General features: G+C 42.8%; 1 protein-coding gene across 1 annotated transcript; it reads right to left on the bottom strand.

Moving 5' to 3' along the window:
- Positions 1 to 7: 7 nt before the first annotated feature.
- On the bottom strand, positions 8 to 19,705 carry LOC134364443 (uncharacterized). Its single transcript, XM_063080363.1, has 6 exons — positions 19,638 to 19,705; positions 12,450 to 12,646; positions 11,976 to 11,992; positions 2,185 to 2,357; positions 1,297 to 1,312; positions 8 to 238 (listed from the first exon to the last, which is right to left on the bottom strand). The coding sequence occupies exons 1-6, from the start codon at positions 19,703 to 19,705 to the stop codon at positions 8 to 10; spliced, it is 702 nt and encodes a 233-aa protein (XP_062936433.1).
- Between the last annotated feature and the right edge of the window lie 2,765 nt (positions 19,706 to 22,470).

Below are 22,470 nucleotides of genomic sequence, written 5' to 3' on the forward strand. Positions count from 1 at the left end.
GCAATTTTTATTTTATGTCATTAGATTTTGTTGCTTTAACTATTGGGGGGAATAAAGGTGTTTTAACGTGGCTCACTGGTTTCTCTTTCTCATGGTTGCGGTCATCCTTTCCCAAGCCCAACTCTGTGGAAAACAAGGATAAATCCTGGAGATTCACATCGGTGGGGCACAAAGTACCCATTCTCTGTATGTGGGTACTCATGGGCAGGTCTCGGGGAAACATCAGTCTTTGCATCTCCTACGAGGCAGAGAATAGGGCAATGAAACAGAGTGTGGGGGCTGCAAGCACCAGCTCCAGACCACCAGGCTCACATCTTGGCTCTGCCACTGAGTAATAATAATCTTGGGCAAGTTACGTAATGTGTCTGAGATTTTGTTTCCTCATCTATAAAATGAGTATGATGCTGACACAGTGGAGGTCATGAGGATTAAGTATTTGTACAGTCTGTGGCACTATACCTGACATGTAGTAAGAGCTCAATACATGGGTCCTTTTAATCCCAATACATGGGAGATCTGCTCACCCCAAGTGTCACTGTGGGTGGATAAGATGCCCCTATTTGGAGACTTTGTTCTTCAGCAAGACCTTGGGGGGTTGGATTTAGCAGGAAGCAGCTCAAATTTGGATAAACCTCATCTCCTTCTGGGTCTGCAATTCATGGAGCTGTTCTTCTCTTTATCGTTTCATCATATTTGTGTTTGCAGCGTGATTTTGGCAAGTGGTTCAGTTTCCCTGGCATATTAGAAGCTCCTTCAGGGTAGGGCTGGGATTTCCAATCCTGGCATCTCCACAGATTCTCAGCTCTGGGCTGTGCACATGCACATGCTTAAGGAATGCTGGCCAGTGACTGGATAGGTGGGCAGCAACAACCTGTGACATGAGGAATTGGGGCTAGTTTCTAGAAAGTTCAGAGAGCAGTAGTTCTTAAACTTGGCTATACATTGGAATTACCTGTGGATAGAATGACCAATCATCTGGCTTGCCCAGGTTCAAAAGACCTGGGAATTTCAGTTTTAAAACTAGGACTTAGGGGTTGTCTAGGACTCTTTAGTGCCCCAAATTGGAAAGTCCCAGGAAAAGTGTGAAAGCAAGTCCTGGGAAAACCGGGATGAGTTGGTTACCCTATCAGTGGAGTTTTAAAACATGCTTATTTGATGTCTGAGACCCAGCCCCAGAGCTTCTGATTTAATTACTCTCAGGTGAGACCTGGAAATTAGCATGGCTAATTACTCAGGTGATTCTGATGTTCAGAAAAAGATAAGTACTGATGAGCCAAAGCTCCTGACCTAGGTTACAGGGCACACTGTTGAGCTGTGAATGGGTTACAGGTGGACTGACATACTGGCCTTGGGGACACTGGTTGACTAGCCCCATGAGCAACCTCCTAAATTCATCCTAGCGTGTCCTCCAATGCACCACTTTATGTGTGTGCCAGGAAATGAACAAAGTTGGGAAGTGCTCACTGAGTAGTAATGCATAAAGGTGGTGAACAGAATCATTAACAAAGGAAATTCAAGGCCCTACCTCAAGACCCTCTAAATTGGAATCACTACAAGCCTGGGAATCTACATCTTAATCAAGCTTCCCACGTGATTCATATGCATGCTCAAATTTTAGAACCACCAGAATGTATATCTAGAAAGTATCACAAAGACATAACAGTAATAGTTTCAAGGAAATGAGGTTTGGAATAGTCCCATCTGAATTGACTTGGGTCAAGAAGGTAGCAAGTGAAGTAGAGGGATGGGTACCAGAGCCATCTTCCTTTACACCACAAAACCCTCCCCCTTTTCCAGACCTTTTCCTTCCCTTGAGATGACCTTGTCTCTGATCATGACAGCTGCAACCATCTGCCTTCAGATCTCCCCCCAAACCCCAGGTCACTGACCTTTAGGTAGACTAGAGTTAGTCTTTTGTGGCAGATGAGATTGTTTTCAATTCTTACTCCTTCCTGCCCTGTGAGCTTGCAGTGCACAAAAGTGGAAGGAGTGTATTTCTCTGCAGACTATGAGTGGGAAGTATAGATGTTTGTGACTGTAAGCTACTGAGTTTTAGGATTGTTTGTTACGCAGCATTATTGTAGCCAGAACTGACTAATACACTCCTCAAATGGAGAAAGAATTGGCATTTGTCATTGGTCTCACCAAAAGAATGTTAAAACCCATTGCAAAAGAAAAGCTCACCATGGTGGCGAGGGCTGGAAAGGGGAGAAGACCTGCCCAAACCGATAGCACTTGTGCATGCTAACATCTCCAAAACGGCTGCGGCGCTCCTTCCAGCCGGCCAGTCTCTTCTCCACCTTCATGTCCATGAAGTTCCGGAAAGGGCCCTGCTGGGGCAGACCGGCCATATGTGCCTGCAGAGCAGCCAGATAGCAGGTGGTTACCAAGGACCATGGGTTGCTCCAAGACAAGGTGTGATTTCTAAAGCAGGCAGCTCTTGTTCATGCCTCTCATGAATTAGTTGGACTTCCACTTACCTTTCTTAATTTCTGTAGCCTGGGGAGGCAGACAAAAGGGCCATGCCCTGTGTTGCTGCTGGGAGTCAGGCAGAGTAGATTGAAAACTAGGGCACTTGGGTTCTAGTTGCAATGCCGCCACTTACTATGGGACCTTGACTCATCGCCCACCTCCATAGTGGGTTATTGATTAAGGTCCAACCTTGAGATGGAATGATTAATATAAAAATGGCATGCCAAGAATGCCATGGGCAGAAGCCTTCCTCCTCAAGGCAGGAGGAAGGATCTGATGCGTGATGAAGGGTCCTATCTCGTGAGTCTCATCTTGTCTCTATTAGAAACTGAGAAGCAAAGTACATTCCACTAGGAGAGACACCAACATAAAGTGTCCAGTAGATCCCCCAAACCAGGGAGTCTCCCTTAATAATGCTTCCCCCCACCAGGCACAGGTCTATGAGTTATTAATGGCAGCTCCTGCTGGGTACCCACAGCTCCGGCAGCACCAGGCCCTATCTTTCAATCACTTTGACTCTTGGTCCCCACTGGTTTCCCTAGTTTCTGACTATCTGGCCCTCACCTAATTTATTCTCTTTCTAACCCCTTTGCACTGACAACAGAGTCCTAAATTCTGCCTGTGCTTCAGTTTCTCCACTAGAGCTGGTACCTCCTCTTGCTCTTCCCATGTTCAGCCAGTGAGAGAGTGATGCCCAGCCTAGATTCCTGACTAGGGGACCCTTCCCAGGCACACTCGGTCCCCCCTTGCTTGTGGAGGAGGCTCTGCAAATGCGATCTCTATCCACATCTTGATTTTTTCCTACACCCCACAGAGGCAGGGATATGGTTGGCAGCTGTTGTTGGTGGTGGGTAGATTCTGGCTGCTGGTGGCCGAGCGTGCCCTCCTTTCTGGCTGAGACACCTGGGAGGATGGGGACATGCTGAGGAGTGGGCGGCTGGACACACCGCAGGAACCTCATCGCAATTAGGGAGTTAGGCCATTTCCTGCCTCCCACACAGCAGGAAACAAAGATGTGTATTGTTTTATTTTTTCCAGCATTGACCGTAAAGATGCCAGACAAGCAACTGAGATAGCAGCTCTGGAGAAACACGAGAAATGGAAGAGCCGACGAAAATCAGAGGCCACTGGGGATCTTAGAGATCAAACAAGTGGATCCTTTCTAAATGGAGAAACTGAAACCCAGCAAGGTGAAAGCAAGGACTTTCCTGAGGTCTCTTTATGACCTTCTCTTGCACCAAGTTTAAACTCATATATGTAGCTTCAGGGTGGTGTCTGTTCCAAGGAAGGTGGTTTCCAGAGTCTACCTTGAAGAGCAGCAACTTGATGCCAGTGGCTCTCAGAGGGGGCAAGACCACCCTGAGCTCTCTGGATTGAGCCAGAGCTGACCTAGTGCAGAGCTGTATCTGCAGTGAAAATGGGAGAGGCCTCCATCCCTGGCCTCCTCTAGCTCCGCTCTTTCCCCTGGTTTGTCATGTTGCCTTTCTTCAGGAGTCATCACCACCATCATCATCATCACCACGTGTCTGCTCTAGGAGCCAAAGTTTGCATGCATCTCCTTTTTTGCCTAAATCACCTCTCCTCTCCCCTGCTCTCCTGCCTTCCCCTGCCTCCCTTTCGGAACCCTGATGTTGGCTTCCAATGAAGCGTCACCTCCACCGGAGACCTTTCTGGCCCCCAATTGGCTCCTCCTCCTCTTCTGGGCTTCCACACCATTTACCCCAAGGATCTGTGTCACCTACTTGACTTACTGCTAGTGTCTCTCTACTTGATCATGCGCCAGTTAGACCCTATGGTCCTTGAGAACAAGACTTGTGTTTTATTTATCTACACGGATCATCCATCTACATGGATTACAGGCCATGTCGTAGGTGCTCAACAGAAATGAGTCACATAAGCGAGCAATTAAGTTTTGAAGGAGGACATTTCTGGATTTTAAGACAAATCGGGAGAAAGTTAGATTAATGCCAAACTTTTCAAAGATACCTCTTTTACACAAAGCAAAATGAACCTGTTACCTACGGGATAAAGGATCAGGGAACGAAGACTCATAACATCATACGTAGTGGATGTGGAGCAGAAATTCAGGGCATGGAGGAGGAACATGGGTGTTGCAGGGTGGAAAAGACCATTCGGAGCATCAGAAAACTCTCCAGTTTTGAGGATTTTGTCTTTTTTCTTTGTAAGGGTCCCTGATGAGGTGTACCTTCATTATGATTTACTTTCAGGGTTCCATTTCTCTCCCTGGTCTTACATGGTGGTAGGGAGGTGGTGGGAATAGGAGTGGGGACAATGGGGAAGAGAAGCCACTTACTCCTGCTCTTTTGGTCTCCACTGGCCATAGCAGCTCATTTGCTCAGCTCACCCCTGTAGTGGGGAGTATCCTTGCTTCTCAGTCTGCAAAGGGTAAGGGAAAAAAAAGGGATCCTTGAAAGACTTACATCATGTATTCGGAAGCTCTTTGCTACTGGAGGAGACAATTTCCAGTTTCGTCCCGCAGCTCTGGTGCTGCTTAGACTCGAGGAGATTAATGGTGGATAATCAGGTCCCAGGGGCATTGGCAGCTTCCAATCTGTTCCAAGGAAGCAGGAAGAGAAATGCTACACTCTAGCATCCCATATATGGCGCTTGCTTCTTCCCCAGCTAGGCCAGGGTTGATTTCTTTGTCCTTATAGCATAGCAGGGAAGAGGCTGTGCAATAGAGAAGGAAGCAGACCCTTAACCCGGAGTCAAGAGTGAAGGCTCTGGTTAGGAAATAAATCAAATCTATGTGATATTCTGATATGCTTTTCTGGAAGCTCTGAGAATGCACTAAGCATGATGGGCAATTCTCTTTGCTGAGTGCATTATTGGTAGGTTGTTTTGCTAAAGCCACGTGAGTTGAGTTGATTTGCACTGTGGGGGGTCTTTAGTGGAGATCATTAGGGGCGTCAACATAGTCATTTAATTAGGTTCATTAGAGAATCAGTTATGTGACCCTCTTATTTTTCTGTGTATTTACAGGATTTTTTTTTTTTACCTTAGTGGAGAAATTGACTACTTTCTCTTAAGGGGTGAGATAGTATGAATTTTAGTTTTTGTGGGTTATGTGATCTCTGTTGCAATTATACGACACAGCTGTTGTAGAACTAAAGTAGCCATAGACAATAGGTAAAGAGTAGGCACAAATGTGTTTCAATAAAACTTATTGATGGACACCACAGTTTGACTTTCATACAATTTTCATGTCTCACAAAATATTCTTTTATTTTTCAGCTATTAGTAAATGGAAAATGAATTGGTTAATGGACACAAAGAATGAATACATTTTGTCATGATGAATAAGCCAGCTATCCTGATTTGATCATCACATATTGTGCACAAATACTGATAGTCAGCTCTGTACCCCACAAACATGTATAATCAATTATGTTTCAATAAAAAAAGTAGAAAATTATTCTTAGTATACAAGCCACACAAAAACAAGTGGTGGGACAAATTTAGCCAGTGGGCCATAGAGGGCTGACCCTTGTCCTAGTGGATACCTCAATACACCCCCTGTTGCAAGGAAACAAGGGCTGGTTTCCAGAATGGAAAGCATTTTGAAGTTTTCTCACCTATTTCAAAATCTTTGTTCAGCTAGATACCCGGTCCATGACCAAGTCTTCAAAGAACCAAGCCCAGGCCTGGCTGCCTAATAGAATGACAACATTTGGGGCTCCACAGAAGTCCTCCAGTCTATATTCTAGACTTTACATGTGACCACATTTAAACCAACTTAGCCTCCTTTTTATTAAAAAAAAAGTATGTTAACTCCTAGAGTAAAGGACTTCATCATCTTTTTCCATAATCGTTCATTTCATGTTGGCCAACTTTAAGAGGTGCAATGCAATGCTCCTCAGCATAATCTAACTTCATACTGTTGTTGAGAGAGTTATCTATTCTCCCACACATGTGCACCAAAGGGCAAGTAATGGCAAGTCTTCATCTCTAGGTTTTCTTTTAAGTCTTCCTCTCCTGGGGCAGCCATGACCTTAGGTGTGGCTTGTTTTCTTCTCTCTAGATGAAAGGAGTTAATGTTCTGGAGTTCCAGGGGCAGTGTTTGCTGATGTGGTTCCTGAATGCCTCCAGCAGCCCCAGGTTGAAGCACGCTCTCCCAACAGTATTTAAAAATAGAGAATGAAATCAGCTTAACATAGCAGTTTTCCCAGGATGCCGGAGTAGGCATAAAAAAAATATATATATATATATAACAGAGTGATTCTTTCTGGGGTCTGCCAACACTCTTAACTTTGAGGCCATAGTGGGATTATGATATTCTAAAAAATTTCATTGGTGGGGAGTTGTGCTGGTTTGCACAGCTTAGCACTGTGTCTTGTGTATAGCAGACTCTCAATGAATGTGCAACAAATGCACAGAAATGAGGGTTTTGAAGAGTATTTTGTCTGAACAGGAGTTCTGGTTTCTTTGCAGGCGAACAGCCTTTTGGGTTGCAACTCTGGTCTTTGTAGAAACGTGATATTATGGGTGAAGAGTTCCCCTTTGAACCAGGCAAACCAAATATAGTCTTAATTTTAAGACAGGAGAATACACATTGCTCCCTGTCTCAATGGCTGCCACTGGCTCAGTGTTATTTTAAAAGAGGAATCCAGCTTCCCTGGGCTTTGCCAAGGCCTGCCCGGTCAATAAGTGTGTGCTTCGTGCTGCATTTGCAATGAGTCCTGCTGGAAGCAGGGAATGTTCAGCATGTAGAAGTCAGCCCCAACCCAGCTCAGGATGCATTCCTGGGCCATGGGAGAGGGTACTGGGAGTTAGACGAGGTGGGAGAAGAGGAGGTTGAGGCTCTGTGTTACTCTTTTTCCTTGTAAGATAAGCAGGGGGTTTGTCAATTTTTAAGATCCCATCCTCATTAACACTTGGTGGATGGGGTAGCAGGGGAAGAACTAGGGGAACTTGGAAAGAGGCTGCTCTCTGACAGTGATTTAGCCCTGGAGAGAGATACACATATTCGCAGAAAATTGAGAAAAATTTTAAAAAGATTGTTGATAACATCCAAATTAATTCCATGCCCTTGATGCTGAAAGCACTTCTCCTCTGGTACAGAAAGGGCATCTTTGTTGGTATTAGACTCTGAGCTCTTTAAAGTTTGAATTCTACTGACCTTTGAAGCCCCAGCACCCAGCATGAAGCATGACATATAGCAAGTGCTTAATACATGTAATTGACAGGGTGCACATTGAATGAGCAAGCAGGAAACATGCTGAGCACCAGAAGCTTTCTTGGATATGGGAGAAATTTAGTCTTTCCTCAATACTATCCCAGTTATTCCCCAAGCAGAGACCGGCTGTCTCTGCAAAAACGTAGCAGCAGTCTGGACCCAGGATAGTGGCTTGAAAAGGTGTGAAATGTGTTCAATTTCAATCTCTTTGCTGAAAGTATTTGGAAAAATGCATTGTCACTGCTCATGTCTCTTTGGCTTATCATGTCTTCAGTAGTTTCTTATTAAAGGGAATTTAGTTTTTAGACCACTGGGAAACTTGTATCAAGCTTTAGCTAGAGCAGCAATTCTCAACCCTGGCGGTATGTTGGAGCTTCCTGAGGGGATTTTAAAAATCCCAATGCACGGGTGCACCCCACACTAATTGCATTTGAGTTTTGGCACGTGGGACTCTGGACAAGCCTTGCAGGTGATTCAAAGGTGGGCAGCTGAGGCTAAGCCACCGCAGGGTTAGAGGTTGAGTTTACCTGTGCTGGAGCGACAGCACCAAATAGCTGCTCTTCTGACTGCAATTTAGCAGTCAAACTAGGGGACTTTTGAGGGCAGAAATCATAATCCCGTGGATTACATTATTTGATTAAAGTCAGCACTTTTTATTTTTGACTGTGGCTCCAACAAGACAAGAAAACCCTGAGTCTTTATACTAAAAAATCATTTAGTTGGGTTAAAGCTTCATTGCTTTTTGCCAACTTTTGAATTGAAGGGAAACTATCAGTGCTAGAAAAATGTCACAATTTCTTTTAGAGCAAGGTTTTTGTTATTTTCTGAATCCCCAGCTCTTAGATGTGGGACCACCTATGAGGTAGATGTTCAAAAGTGCTAAAATAATTATAGGAGTAGTTGCTTGCTGGGTACTTACTGTTACATCCAGCATCTCATTTAATCTTCAAGACACAAATCTGGAACAAGAAGGTGATGGATGCATTTTTCTTTTCCTGGTCCAAACAGAGCCAAATCCCTGAATTCAGCTCAAGGGCTTGACTCCAGGAAGCACCTGGACAAACTGGGGTTCATTGAGAGGATAGTACAGAAAGCCAAAACTCTGTTTGTATTTAGGACCATGACTGCAGGAGCTGGGAATAATTTGCCTGAAGAACGAACCCAGTAGGGCACACAGCAGTTACTTTCAAATGTCTGAAGGGTTGCATGCAGAATGAGGAGCAAACTCACTTGGCTCAGCCTCAGTGGGTGTAATTGGAACCACTGATGGAAGCTTCTGGGAGGCAGATTTGGACTTGGGTTTGGATTGGGATTTGCATACAACAGTTCAGGTTTGCATGCAACCCTAAGAGCCATAGCTGCCCAAGACAGAGTTGCCCATCTCAGTAGACGGTCCCGTGGCTGGTGGTATTTAACATATATTGAACTACCACTTGCTGAGATGTTGTTCAAGGATCCCAACAGGCATTCACTTGTTGGTTTCTTCTTTTCAATGAATTAATTGATGAGTTAAATAGTTAGTTTGCACCTGCTATGCATTGGGCTCTTAGTGGTCAGACTACAGCCTTTAAGATCTCTCCCAACTTTGTGATGCTTTGAGACTCTGAGTATGATAAGCTCTATTTTATTCAGGGAAAAACTAAGGCACCAAGATTGGGGATGAGCTGCACAAAGCCGCACAGCATGTAAGTGGCAGATCCTTCGTTCTCTCTGAGCCCTTGCTCTATCTTTATTTTTCAACCATCCATTTCTTTCAGAAAAACCAAGCCATGCTCTACGAAGCCATCTAGGCTTGGTGAGCATGTTTAGACAGGATGTGTAGTTACCCAATATTGGTCTGAAAGATGTGTTTTCCTGACTCTGGACAAATTGCAGCAAGCTCTCCGTTTGATCTGCAGTCTTCCAAATTTCCCCAGATATCCCCAAGCGGAGGCAGATTATATGCAAGGGCTGTGGTTGAGATTTCGTCTAACACATGGCTTTCTGTCTGGGGAGTGGCTGTGGATTCTTCAGATTCAGACATCCCCGCTATTCTCTGTACTTAGATTCCAAAAATTGCTGTGGAAACCACACATCTTCAAGCAAGCCCATTTCTTTTTAAACATTTCTGAATCTGTCTTTCTCTCTCTCACACACACATATACACACCCTAGCACTCCACTGCCAGTCTTTATATCTTACATCTGTAGATAATTCCTGCCAGGACCTCTTGCCTGGCAGAACCTCTGTGGGTTAAAAGTGCCTCATCAGACAATGAAAGCCAACCTTGCTGCCACAGTTGAGCGTCCCACAAGCAAGCAGGACCATCCAGCTCCAGCCTCTTTTCCTTTGTAATGCATCAGACTTGCAAGATGTAGTAAGAGCAAATTGGCAGCTGTGTAAGACTGTCTGACGCTGGTAAAAGCATCTGTTGGAAAACTTGCTTTGTAATTTCCTGAGCTTTCCGGGTCAGAAGTGAGTAGAAACCCCCAAATGGAAGAAAAGCCTAATTGCTTTCAAGTGGGAGGAAAATAAGAAACAGACAGGCTTGCAATTGGTGTGGTCTGTAGAGTTTGAACTGCAGGCTCCTGGGATACATGTTTCTAAAGCTCTGCTTTCTCAGTAAGCAAGCACCGACCTTCTCCTCAAATGATTTATTTGGCCCAGACTGGACTCTATGTGGGTGGGAGTGTTGTTCAAATTTACCCCCAACATTGGTCTATAAGGTGGGAGATAAGCTGGAGAATGGAATGGGGCCCCTAATGCCCTCTCTTGTGTTAGTGTCTTTGGTCATCTTTATTGGTTCTATTCACCGATATGTTTTCAGCACCTGGAACAGTGCCTTACACATAGTGGGAGCTGGAAAGATTTTTGCTGGATGAAAGAATGAATGCATTTTTGCATCCTAAGTTCTCTCTAAAGTTCCTGTCACTTCATTGACTTCTATAAATAGTTGATGCCTGAAAGCAAAAAAGCAAAGGAGGCTTTGATCTCTAAGCAGAACTGGGGAGAAATATAGCCAGGGAAGCTGGGGGAGTGAGAGAGAACCAACATGGCTGTGTGGGGGTGTCTGGGAGGCTGTGTGCTCATGGACAGACCCTCAGAAAGTGTCTGAGCTGGGAGACCGGCGTAGGCCAGTTCTCCCACAGGCCTTTGAAGTTTGCATCTCATTCTGAACTCTGCAGCAAACAGTTTGCATTTGCTTTGCTTCAAGGCCAAGGCCTTTATCCAAGGGTAAAAGGGTCCCCCTCTCTCTCCTTCCACTTTTTTAAAAAATATTTTTTATATTGGTACATAACGATGGTACATATTTATGGGATCCTTCCAGTTTGGCTACATCTCTTCTCTTCTCTTTCCTTTCCCTGCAATTCTCCTTAATTGCTAGTTTCAGTCTTGGGGAGTAAGACCTGATTCTGCAGAAGACCTGTATTCTAACCTCTCTCTTATCAGTTCACATCTTCACAGCTTTCGTGAGTCTGAAGGTGACTAAAGTCAAGACTTTCAGGGGATCAAAACTGTGATTTTCACTCAAAGCTGGAAGCCTTCTTTAAAAAAAAGGAAAACTGCGATTTTCAAAAAGTATAGAGTGTCTGCATAACTGAAAACCCTTTCTGACTCTGTGACTAGGTCCCTGGAGGTAATCTGGAGAATTTATGTGTCTCCTCTGGCTACTGCAATTTGTCACTCTCTTTAGCACTCTGTGTAACTAACAGCACTATGTGAGGATCGTGAAAGGATGCATCTTCCTGTTAGTAAGGGACGTTCAAGTTAACTTTTCACCTTAAAAATACCTCTTTGATTCCCCCTCATCCCATCGATGAGTCACACTTAGCAGAAATATCATGTAGACCCATTTGCAAAAGGTTGGATTTCTTCAACTAGAGAAACAGATGGGTACACAAGGATGACTTGCCCCGGTGCCTTCCCAGGCTCTCACGGCACAGACCAGAGAGGCTTTTCTCTGGGTGTAACCCAGTGTTGGGGCACCAGAGTTTTGAGAGCCACAGGCAAAGATAAGCAATTCCTTGGGCAACAGATAGGTTAGGCAGGGGAGAAGGGACAAAGAGAAGGGGAAAAGGAGAAAGGCCTTAGAAGAGGAGGAGGAAGGACAGGTTGTGACATGCCTCCAGCCCACTCAGCTGCCACTCTGTGTGTCAGCGCTATGGCTGTGCCCCATGCTCTGAGAACATCTACCACTGGCACTATATGATTTGTTGCTCACACTTGAAGTGATACCTCCCTGGCTAGTGACTCTCCCCTGCTTTAAGAGGATGTGCTTGGGGCTTTAATAGGTATGTGCTTTGCTGGGCCTGGAGACTGGACCCACCACGGAAGATCTGAACCCTGAAGCAGCAAAGGCAATGAGTGGGGCAGAGAGTTGACAGCCAGAACCAAGCTGTCCCCTGGAGATGATATTCTCTACTTGTCCTTCAAATAATCAAATTCTCTCCCTGAGAAGATGAGGCTGATGCTCTGGGACCCGGGGCACAGTATGTGGCTATTGAGCTAATCGGCATGCATAGCTTTGGTTTCACTGGAAGCAGGCCTCTTTGGCCCAATATCGGATAATATCTAAATATGAAAATTAGGCTGTTTGAGCCAGAAGTTCAGTCACAGCAGTAGTAGCTCTGCAGACCTACTGTGTACAACATTATTATTATTATTATTATTTTACTATTAGTCTTATTCTATGACATCAGCTCTGCCCTTGCCCTAGGAGGCTCTAGGGCCCCATTTCAGAAACACAGAAGATGCCTGCAAATGCACCCAGGTGACATCTGTAGCCTTGTGCTGGCCTTACCCTTTGCATCTTTCCTTGGTTCTGTTTTGCTGAGAGAAGGGCCTTCCTCAGCAGCCCTGTCTTCTCCTGTCTCCTTTGTTTTGTCCTCAGTGCTCTGGGCCCTTTCTCCCTTCTGCAGCCTCTGACCACGAGGCAAGTGCTGGTCTTCAGGCAGGTCCTCTTGCCTCTTCTTATTCTCCTTCCTTTCATGGGGAGCTCTAAACATAAAAGAAGAATCGACTATTAGATATGACATTCTGAGTGATCCAACAAATCCCCAGTGAGCGGCCCAGCATGTGCTCGGGAGAAGAAGGGGTTCAACTGGAACCCCCCATTTTACGAAAAATAATTTAATCTGGAAGGAAAATAAATTGATGCTGTCAGCTCATTCTTGCATAAAATGGCAATGAGAGAAGGATGGAAATATTTTCCTAAGCAGTAAGACAATTGGAGAACAGGGGTTCCGTATTAATGCTTCCAATGGTGACACCAGAATATTTCATTTTTGTGCGGTGGAGTCAACATACCACATGTTCGACTGTGCTTGCTGTTGTTTTCCTACTTCACATGATGTCAATTATTTGTTTATGTATTTTTATGAGTGTCAAACATAGTTCTTCAGTGATTCTAGAACACCCAAGTCATGTCACTTGGCAAGACCCACAGGTCCTTCCTGATCTGAACCTGCTCACCTCTCCGTCTTCCCTTCCATCCCTTCCCGTAGTGCTCTCTGACCAGCTGAACCATCCCAGCGCCCTGGAAATGCCGTGACTTGACTGGTGTTTCTCCCTCTGCCTGGAATGCAACACTCTCCCTCCTTCCCTCCACTGCACGCCCATCCTCCTGGGAAAGTCTGCTTGTCACTTCCTTTATGATGCTGTCCATGGCACCTCCCTGCTCCCACCCCCAGACACAGACCTGTTCTTATCTCTTGTCGCCAGCGTCTTGTGAGCATCTTCATTTTAGTAATGACGAGTTGGGCTATAATAGTCGGTTTTCATGCCTGTCTCCACTACTAGATTATATGTTCCACGAGAGGTCATGGATTCTGTCTACCTTGTTCACCAATGTATCCCTAGCATCTAGCACTGTATCTGGCAAGAGGTAGATGCTTAATCCACATTTTTTTGGATGCATAGATGGATGACAAAGTATTGGGTGAAGATAAAGAGAAACAAAGGGCAGTGGATTCAAAATATTAACTATGGGGAAGGGAGAGTTGAGAGTCGGTGCATTTTTAATCAACCCCAAATCCACAGCGATGACCAGCGTCAGGAGCAGAAAGTCAAGGGGGTGCTTCTCTGCCTATGAAGATTGTGTCTGGGACTGGTCAAGAGTGTTCTGTTCCAGTTAGGGCTCATAAATCAGGATAAGACTTTGCTTTGGCATTTTGTGGCTAGCCCACCTGCAGAAGCACTAGTGGTAACATCTCCGGTAGGTTTATTTGACCTTTTTTTCCTCTGAAAGCCAAAGAAATTTAATGTGAAAACTAGCATCCTAAAGGTGATAATTACAAGAGAATTAAGAATTTACAAAAAATAGAGTCTCTCCTGGAACCTTATGTTAACATCAGTAATTGAACTTTCCTCACTGATATTGGAAAGAAACCTGAAATTTTCTTCATGCTATTCAGATAAAAAAAGATGCATATTTTTCTCAGAAACTTGGTTTCTGAAGTTGTGGTCTCTGAAGGCTCTGTTCACTTCTGATGGTTCTCTTGCTCCTCTCAGAAAACCCAGACTAAGCAGTTTATGTGCTGCACGGTTGTGAGTAGCTGGGTACTTTTTTAGGAAAACAGAATTCTTAAGCCTAGAAAAACATCTGCTCTGTGTCTGTTCACCAGATTCCTCCAACTTTTCTAGCAAGTTGTGACACTTGAACTGACATCCCTAGGGCATATTTCGGCACATTAAGGAAATCTACACTCAATAAATATGTTATTGCACATTTCTCTAGTGCCCTGTTTAAGGATCTGAAAGTGCTTCGCTCACTTTGGGAATCTTGTTTATAATGTTGTAGCTAAGCATTACCATGTACATATCAGACAGATATGCGAATGCATGAACCCACAGGACTCAATTAAGCTGTGCCTCCTCAACATGAATACGGCCATCCAGTGACTGCTGGGAAGCTGGGATGCCCTCCATGGGAACAAAGTCTGACACTTGAAATTATACTCATAAAATGTTGAAGAGAAGAAAATAATTTTTAAAGGGCCCTGAGTCAAGTAACCAGTGGGGAACTGACCAGACTTCCATCTGTTTCAAATTAAATGTGTTTATTATCTTTGCATCTTGCTCCCCAGTTGGGCATAATCAGTTAAAAAATATCTCCTGTGATCATAACCGAAAGCATGTTTTTATAAGCTTATCTGGCTGCTTGCTTTCACACACAAGGCAGTGATATTTTTTTCCTTCATTTTGACTCTGATGTGTGCTTTATTGGAGCGGTAGCATGGTGTCTGTGGGCTCTTTTCATTCAGCATTTATTTTGTGTTCCTTGTTATGCCCTGGAATCTATGCTAGGTTTGGGGGGTACAGCAGAAACAAGACATTAAGTAAATCCGTGAGTAAAGTAATTGTAGTTTGCAAAAGGTGCCAGAAGGAAATAAACAGGGGAGATACAGAGAGTGAGTAGCTATCAAGGACAACCTTTAGATTAGGTGGTCAGAAAAAGCTCTTTTGGACAAAAGAATTTGGAGCTGAGACCTAAAGGATAAGAACCAGCCACAAAATAGAAACTGGGGGATGAATATTCCAGGCAGAGGAAACACCAATTGCAAAGGCTTTGAGACCTTCAAGGGCTTGGAATGTTCGAGGAAGAGAAAACAAGCCAGTGGCCAGAGTGGACAGAGAGTGAGAAAGCTGCACAAGGTGTGGCTGGAGAGAAGCCTGAGCCAGACCAGGAAGTTCTTATTGGAAATGTGCATGGTTTTTAGATTTTCTTCTAAAAGCAAGGGAATGCCAAGGGAAAATGCCATGTTTGGATTTGCACTTTATGAAAATTAGGCTGGCTAATCAATGAAGAACAGATTGGAAGGGGGAAGGGGGAAGCAGAGAGGCCAGGTGGGAGGCAGGTGCCTCAGGCCATGTGAGAGGTGACCACAGTGGCTTGCACTGGGATAGCAGCCCTGAGATGGGGAGAGGAGGACGTGGTGGAGAGAGGTTTTGGAGGTAGAATTGACAAAACTTGCTGGTTTACTGGATAGAGGGGATAAGGAAGAGGAAGACTCAAGGGGGCTGTTAGCATCTTGACCTGGGCAACGGGGTGGGTGGATGATGGTGCTACTGACTGAGAAGGGGAGATCCTAGAGAAGGAATGGCTGTTTTGTAGGAAGTTGAGGAATGGAAGTTCAACTTGCATGTATTAATTTAGGAGTCCTGTTACTAAGCTCTACATAGAAACGAGGAAGTCTTTTGGCAATACGTCTCTTGAAAGGGCATATCTTAAAAAATTATTGTTATGACTCTTGAAGTAATGATAGAAACATTTGGAGGAACATGCTGTAGAGTTTGAGACAACTAATGTTTGGGCAATTAGAGGTGATTCAGGGGTTGGCAAGAAATCTAGTGAATGACACAGCACCTGGAAATACGTAAGCATGGGTTTTCTCCTTTGCAAATTCTTGTCTGATCAGACTTTATTCCTATATTGGAAATAAACATGCTAGTGAGATGTGGGTGCAGGGAACCTCAGGATTGCTTGTGCTGAGAGGGAGGGCCCAAACATCCAAAATGAGGACAAGAATTATGATCCAGGCGGAGAAGGAAGTACTTGGAGCTTGGAAGGCATGCTTAGGAGATGATAAGATCTACTTATTTAATGTTGTCCTTTGAGAACCAGGGAGTGGAGCCCATGATTTTAAAAACTACACTTTAAAATGACATTTTCTCTGTAAGTCATGTATGAAAAAAAAAGTCAGCATTTCTTCAGCTGACTCTCTGCCTTCCTATTAATTCTCAGCAGATTCTGTTTGTTTTTCCACCGGCCTGCTCACTTCCAAGTACAAGCTGCCCCACTCTTTACTTTGCTTATCTCTTTTTCTGTTTGGTGTTCTAAAGGAGTCTTGGTGCTTTTAGGAAGCATGCTGTTTGGATGGTTGATGAGCTGTCTACAAAGCAAAACACATCATTTTGAAATTATCACTGATAACTGACTTAGAAGAGTAGATTGCCCCAGTAGATTACTAGTTTGTGTGTCTAGAATCTCAGAGTTTTGCTGGGGAAGTTCCTCTGCTGTTGGTAGAGAAAAAGCTTCAGTTTTGGAGTCAGAGAGACCTGAGGTCAGTCCTTAGCTCTGCTATTTTCTATTTTGTAACTTTAGGCGTGTGCCTTAATGTCTTTGAACCCAGCATTTTCATCTATAGAATGTGGATAATTACATACATATGCATAGACTGGAGGGTTGTTGTGAAAATGAAATGATGTAACATACGAAAAGTTCTTAGCATGATACTTAATTCATGCTGTAACCACCATCAGTCTATCATATTATTGTTATGGAACTTGCAAGCACAGTGCTTGTAAGTTTGACTGCAAACACACATTCTTGGTGTATAACTCAGTATGGGCTGTTGACAAGCACTACAGTTACGGGCGGAGGGGTGCCGCAGGGATGGGGTGGGGTTTCTCTGTTACGGTCTAGCAAAAATTGCAAACTGGAAGCTCTTGATGTGTTAACTGACTCATTTTTCCAATTGGATTAAAAATTTTAATTGAACAATTAAAATAAAAAATGGAGACCTTTTCTGTGCAATATGGATAACAAGCTTCTCTTGAAAAATTAAATCTGGCAACACAGAGCCCCCACCATTCCAGATGGTAACCATCACCTGTGATAGAAGAACGTGCTCTTCTGGTTCTCCACTGTCCCTTCCCAGCTCCCTTCCTGTCTTTGAGAACCTGGTCTTAGATCTTAACATTGACTATTGACCAGCCCATGTGACTTTGCACAAACACTTTAACTCTTTTAGTTTCAGTTACCCCATTTGTAAAATGGAGATAATAATAATAATGCTTACCCCAGAAGTTTCTTTTGAGGATTAAATAACATCAGCAAAAGAGTTTTTCCACTGTACTAGGCTTACAGAAACAACTCCAGGCTAGCTGTTACTAATTATCATCAGGCAGCTTTGCAAATTAGTGGGCATCTTACTGAAATACGTACTTGGATGGACACCAATAGAAATTAAACTGTGGGCAAGCCAGACATATTATAGGTACATAATATTTTTGAAAAATACCATGGATTTTTCTTTTTCTTGCTTTCTTGTACTTGATCCACTCTCCACTCACCCTTCAGGGAAAAGCATTTGATGAGCTATCTTCTGTTTGTCACATCCACCCTCTGCTCTTCCCCACCCTGGAGCTGACGTGTTTGGGTTGCATCAGTGGGCTCCCTTGCCTCTGGCATCCAGTTATGTTTGTCCAGTGGAATGCTCCAGCAAGAGATTAAAAGAAGGGAGGATAATGATGTTAGTATTTATTCTCCTTCCCTGAGAAGTTACCTTGAACTTGCAAAGACTCTGACTGAAGGTTACTCCTTCCCTCTGCACATTCTCTCCTTCTGGGTTTGCTAACGGTTCCCTCAGATCATCAGGCCTTGGACCAAGGGGTGGTAACGATTACACTGTTACTAGCCCTGGGGTACTGTGCTGTTTCTTGCAGAACGCCTGTACCTTTTCAATACCTTTGTAAATAATCCATTTTATCGAAACGATTTTGACTTATCCTACTTTGAGTAATGCATTGGCTGGTGTAGCTTCTACCATCTTGGAGAAAATGAGGATTGTTAAAGTAGAAAGCAAAGAAATAAGTCAGTCTTACGGTTCTAATCTCAAGATAGTATTTTGAATGCACAGCAGGGTATTAGTCTTAGAAATCAGACTTCATGGAGAGAGAAACATGTTTTCTAAATTCCTAGAGGTCTTCTTTGACGTATAAAGGGCCAAGCTAGATAACATAGGATTAAAGCCATAGTGTAGAGCAGACAGAGGAAATGACTTATGGGAAGCTTCCACCAGATAGGGAGAGGAAATAGGAGGTGTTGCCATGGAGGAGGGAAGTCTACTCTGAGAGGCACAGCTAAGATGTGTACCAGAGCTTGGTCACCGAGAAGTGACTGTCTCCTCCCCTACTCCACCATGCTTAAGGAAAATGGGGGCAGGGGGTGACGAGACACTAGAACACTCACAGAAACCACCGATGGTTGGAGGGAGAGTCAACACATCTTGCTTGTCCCTTGTATGCCCACTGTATCTACCATGGCATGGAAGTGGTGGAACAGCCAGGGTAGAGGGTTCCTCATGGCCCGGAGTTCCTGTCTGCCCTAGTTAGAGGACACCAGGTTGTTGAGAGGCTTGTGGTCAGGGCAAGGAAGCAAGAGGTCACAAAGCATGGGGGCCTGGTGGTTTGAGGGACCACAAGGACCTTAGACTTCAGCAGCCTACGCCAGCAGAATGCTGGCAAGGAAGAGTGAGATCAGCCACACCTAAGAAAACACCAGCCGAGGACATTTAAGGACAAGACCCATCAGTAGCCGAGGACACCAAGGACTCCAAAAACCCTGCCAAAAGGATATGTCAGCTTCCCTGTTCACCCAAATACCGTCTTGAGTGACCCCTTGAGAGAGAGAAGAAACAGCCTTTGCATTTACTGGGTAATTGCCCAAATGAAGCTGAATTAATCTCAAAGTGAAATGCTTCAAACTGGAATAGAAGAAGTTACCTTTCATTGGCCATTTTAATTTTTCTTTGCCATCAGGAGGAATGGGAGTTCCAGAGTAAGAGAAATGAAACAATAATGAACTTTATTTATTTTTTTTATACCTCTGAGTGTTCTGCATAAATTTTGACATCCCTCTCTCCAATCTCTCACAACATGACCCTTTCCACTGGACCTTTGCCTTTGGGTCACTGAGTCATATTAAGGGTGGTGAATGACTTTTATCTAATGTGATCGTTACTTTTACTTATGAAGTCATTTTTAATATAACATCATTAAAATAAATTAAGACAGAAAGAAAAATATCCATATCTCCTCCACCCTAAAGCAAAGACATCCATTTAAAAAAAATGTTTTCTTTGCCCATGTTGTTAACATACTGCTGACAGATTGGCCAAACTTTCTGCCTAGAAAAGGCTGTGCTGCCAACATCCCGAGCTTGTCTTTGGTGACATAAAGGAAGACAGGAGAAAGAAGAGCTGCTTACCTGATGTTGTCATATGGCATCAAGCTTTTGCTCACTTGGATGCTCTTCCAATTAGTGAAATGGGACATTCTTAGGATGGTGTCCTAAGACTCAACAGTGTTGACAGGTTTCACTTTTTATTTTCTCCTTTTTAGACTTTGCCTTTATACAAAACCCCAGGATTCATGGGGATTCCTCTCTATTCTTTTCCTGGTATCCTAGACCCTGATTCTGGGGCTCTGGACTCTTTTGGAATGTTAACATTATGAGGTTAGTGGGAGAATGCTGCAGGTGCAATCACTAGGCTTTCATTACCTGGGGTCTAAAAGAACAGATTTTAGCTTTGCTTACCTCTACATGTTGTTCCTATTTGTGTTCTAATGTACCTGACATTTTAAGAAAGTGTTTTATGTGGATGACTGAGGAATGAGCAGTGAAGCCAAAACATTCCCCTGCAGGTAGATATTATTCTAAAACTATTGCTAGTTCATGTGTTTCCATTAACTTATAACCTGAAAGAGACATGGTCAGATCTGCCCACATCCGATGAGAAGGAGGGATACCTGTTTCAACAATAGTACCTACCAGGGTTAATCTAGAAGTGGTATCATGGACTGGATAACCTACTTGTGGTAAGTCAAAGTAGCTGGTGTTTTGAGTTGACATTTGGTTGTCTATCCAAAAGTTCCCATGAGTGTTCTCTCACTAGTCTCAGATTCTTTCAGACGAGTCTTGGATGGTGATGGGAAGTCTTGGGGCCACATGGGAAGTACTCAGCATCAGTGACTATGGCTTTTCATTTATTTGCTGGGGAATAAAATGGAGAAAAGACTGAATAAAATCTAGATGCAAATGGGTGAAATAAATAAGCAATTTAAATTTTAAAAATTTACAGTCTTTCCTGGCATTTTTTGTTGTTCTTGAAGCTCATTACATTAGCTTTAGCAGCATTGCCAGATGTTAAGTCACACTGACCAAATTAAATGGGAAAATTCAGTCATGATAAACCAGCCCGGCATTATTTCTAACTTCTATCATAATTTCCTTTTTGACTCCTGAATAATTTAGAACAATTTTTTAGTTCAAAACATACAAGAATATTTATGGCTTTATTTCTTTTCCTTCCTTCCTTCCTTCCTTCCTTCCTTCCTTCCTTCCTTCCTTCCTTCCTTCCTTCCTTCCTTCCTTCCTTCCTTCCTTCCTTCCTTCCTTCCTTCTTTCCATTGAGTTCTCATTTTATTGTACTGTGATCAGAGAATATAGTCCATATGTTTTATCAATTGTTTGATATTTATTGAAATGTCCTTTATAATCTGGTATGTGTTCAGTTTTTGAAAACATTCTCTGGAAATTTAAAAAGAATGTAGATTATCTAAAAGTTGACATAGGGTTCTAAATATGTAAATTTGATCAAGTTTCTTAATCATGCTGTTTAACTCTCTAACATTATTAGTAATTTTTTGATTACTTGATCAAAATCAGTTTGCAACAATTAAATGTTAAAGTCACACTTGAATTTCAATTTTTCAGACTTCTATTGACTTTTACTTTATATGAATTGCTGCTTTTGTAGGTCAAGAAGTGGTCAGATATTGGCAATTTCTTATGGTTCAACTTAATATTTTGAGGCTATGTTGCTGATGTATGTTGGCTTAGTTTTGTTATATTTTTCTGACATATTATGTAATAACTTTTCTTATCTCTGAATAGTATGTTTTACTTTAAAGTCCATTTTATCTGACATTTATTTGATTAGAACACCTTTATTTTTATCAGTATTTTTCTAATATAATCCATGTATTTTTATTCCGTTTAGGTTTTATTTGGACAAATGTCTGGCATATCATTATTATTTTTCTATTTACTATGTCTTTTCTTGGCTTTTCTCCACCTTATTCCTACCTTTCTTTAGAATAAGTAAATTTTATTTAATTTGTTTATTCCATCACTCTTCTATTTCAGAAGTTACATTTCTTATTTTTATGTAAGTTTTAATATGTAACTTCATTTAACAAAGTCTACAAGTTCATCAATATTAGCTCAGCATTTTTCTTCATAATCAAAGGGTATCAAATACTTTAATTCCAGTTATCTCACTCATCTTCCACATTATTAGTTTCAAACATTTTAATTCTATGCTTTTTTGAATAATCTCTGGCCATTATAATTATTATCAATGCTTCTTTAGAATTACAAGTACATTTGGTAATTTCCTTACTTATTATCATTTCTTGCATTCCATTTCTTTTGGGATCAATTTTCTTTTTCCATGATTTAGATGTTCAGTGAGTGGTAAATTCCTTCAGTCCTTGTTGATCTGAAAATGTCTTTATTGCTGCCATATCTTAGCTGGGTATAGAATTTTAGACCAAAAAATTTTCCCTTAGTACTTTGAGGATATTATTCCACTGTGCTCTGCTGTTAGTCTGATTGTTATTCCTTTGGAAATAGCTTGTCCTTCAGAATCAGTGAAAGATGGTGATTAAAAGCATGAGCTTCAAAATCAGACTCTGTGCATTTAAATCCCAGCTCACTGCTTACTGGTTATGGGACCTTGGGTAAGTTGCCTAACCATCTGTGCCTCAATTTTTACATCAGTAAAGTGGAATAATAATAAAACCTATTGTGTAGAGTTGTGGGGATCAAATGAGTAACTGAGGAATGAGTAACATATATTTTGGTAATGAAATTTTAAAAGTTGAGCCCCAGGGAATTGCAAATGTTCAACTGTTTTTTGTTCACATGCATTTCAATCTCTCTCTCTTACTCTCATCTCCCTGGCTTTTGCCTTGTCTTTCTTTCCCTGCCTCCAAAACCATATGAGAAAAAAGACTGGAACACAAAGAATAAGTGT

The sequence above is a fragment of the Cynocephalus volans genome, chromosome 16 (genome assembly GCF_027409185.1).
Source record: "Cynocephalus volans isolate mCynVol1 chromosome 16, mCynVol1.pri, whole genome shotgun sequence".
NCBI classification, from domain to species: Eukaryota; Metazoa; Chordata; class Mammalia; order Dermoptera; family Cynocephalidae; genus Cynocephalus; species Cynocephalus volans.

What these genes read in the sequence shown, in the direction of transcription:
- LOC134364443 (XM_063080363.1), bottom strand. Translation starts at nt 19,705, where the DNA reads ATGTCCCATTTCACTAATTGGAAGAGCATCCAAGTGAGCAAAAGCTTG. An exon ending in ATGCCATATGACAACATCAG is followed by an intron (nt 12,647 to 19,637) that starts GTAAGCAGCTCT and finishes TTTTATGTTTAG; the next exon opens with AGCTCCCCATGAAAGGAAGG.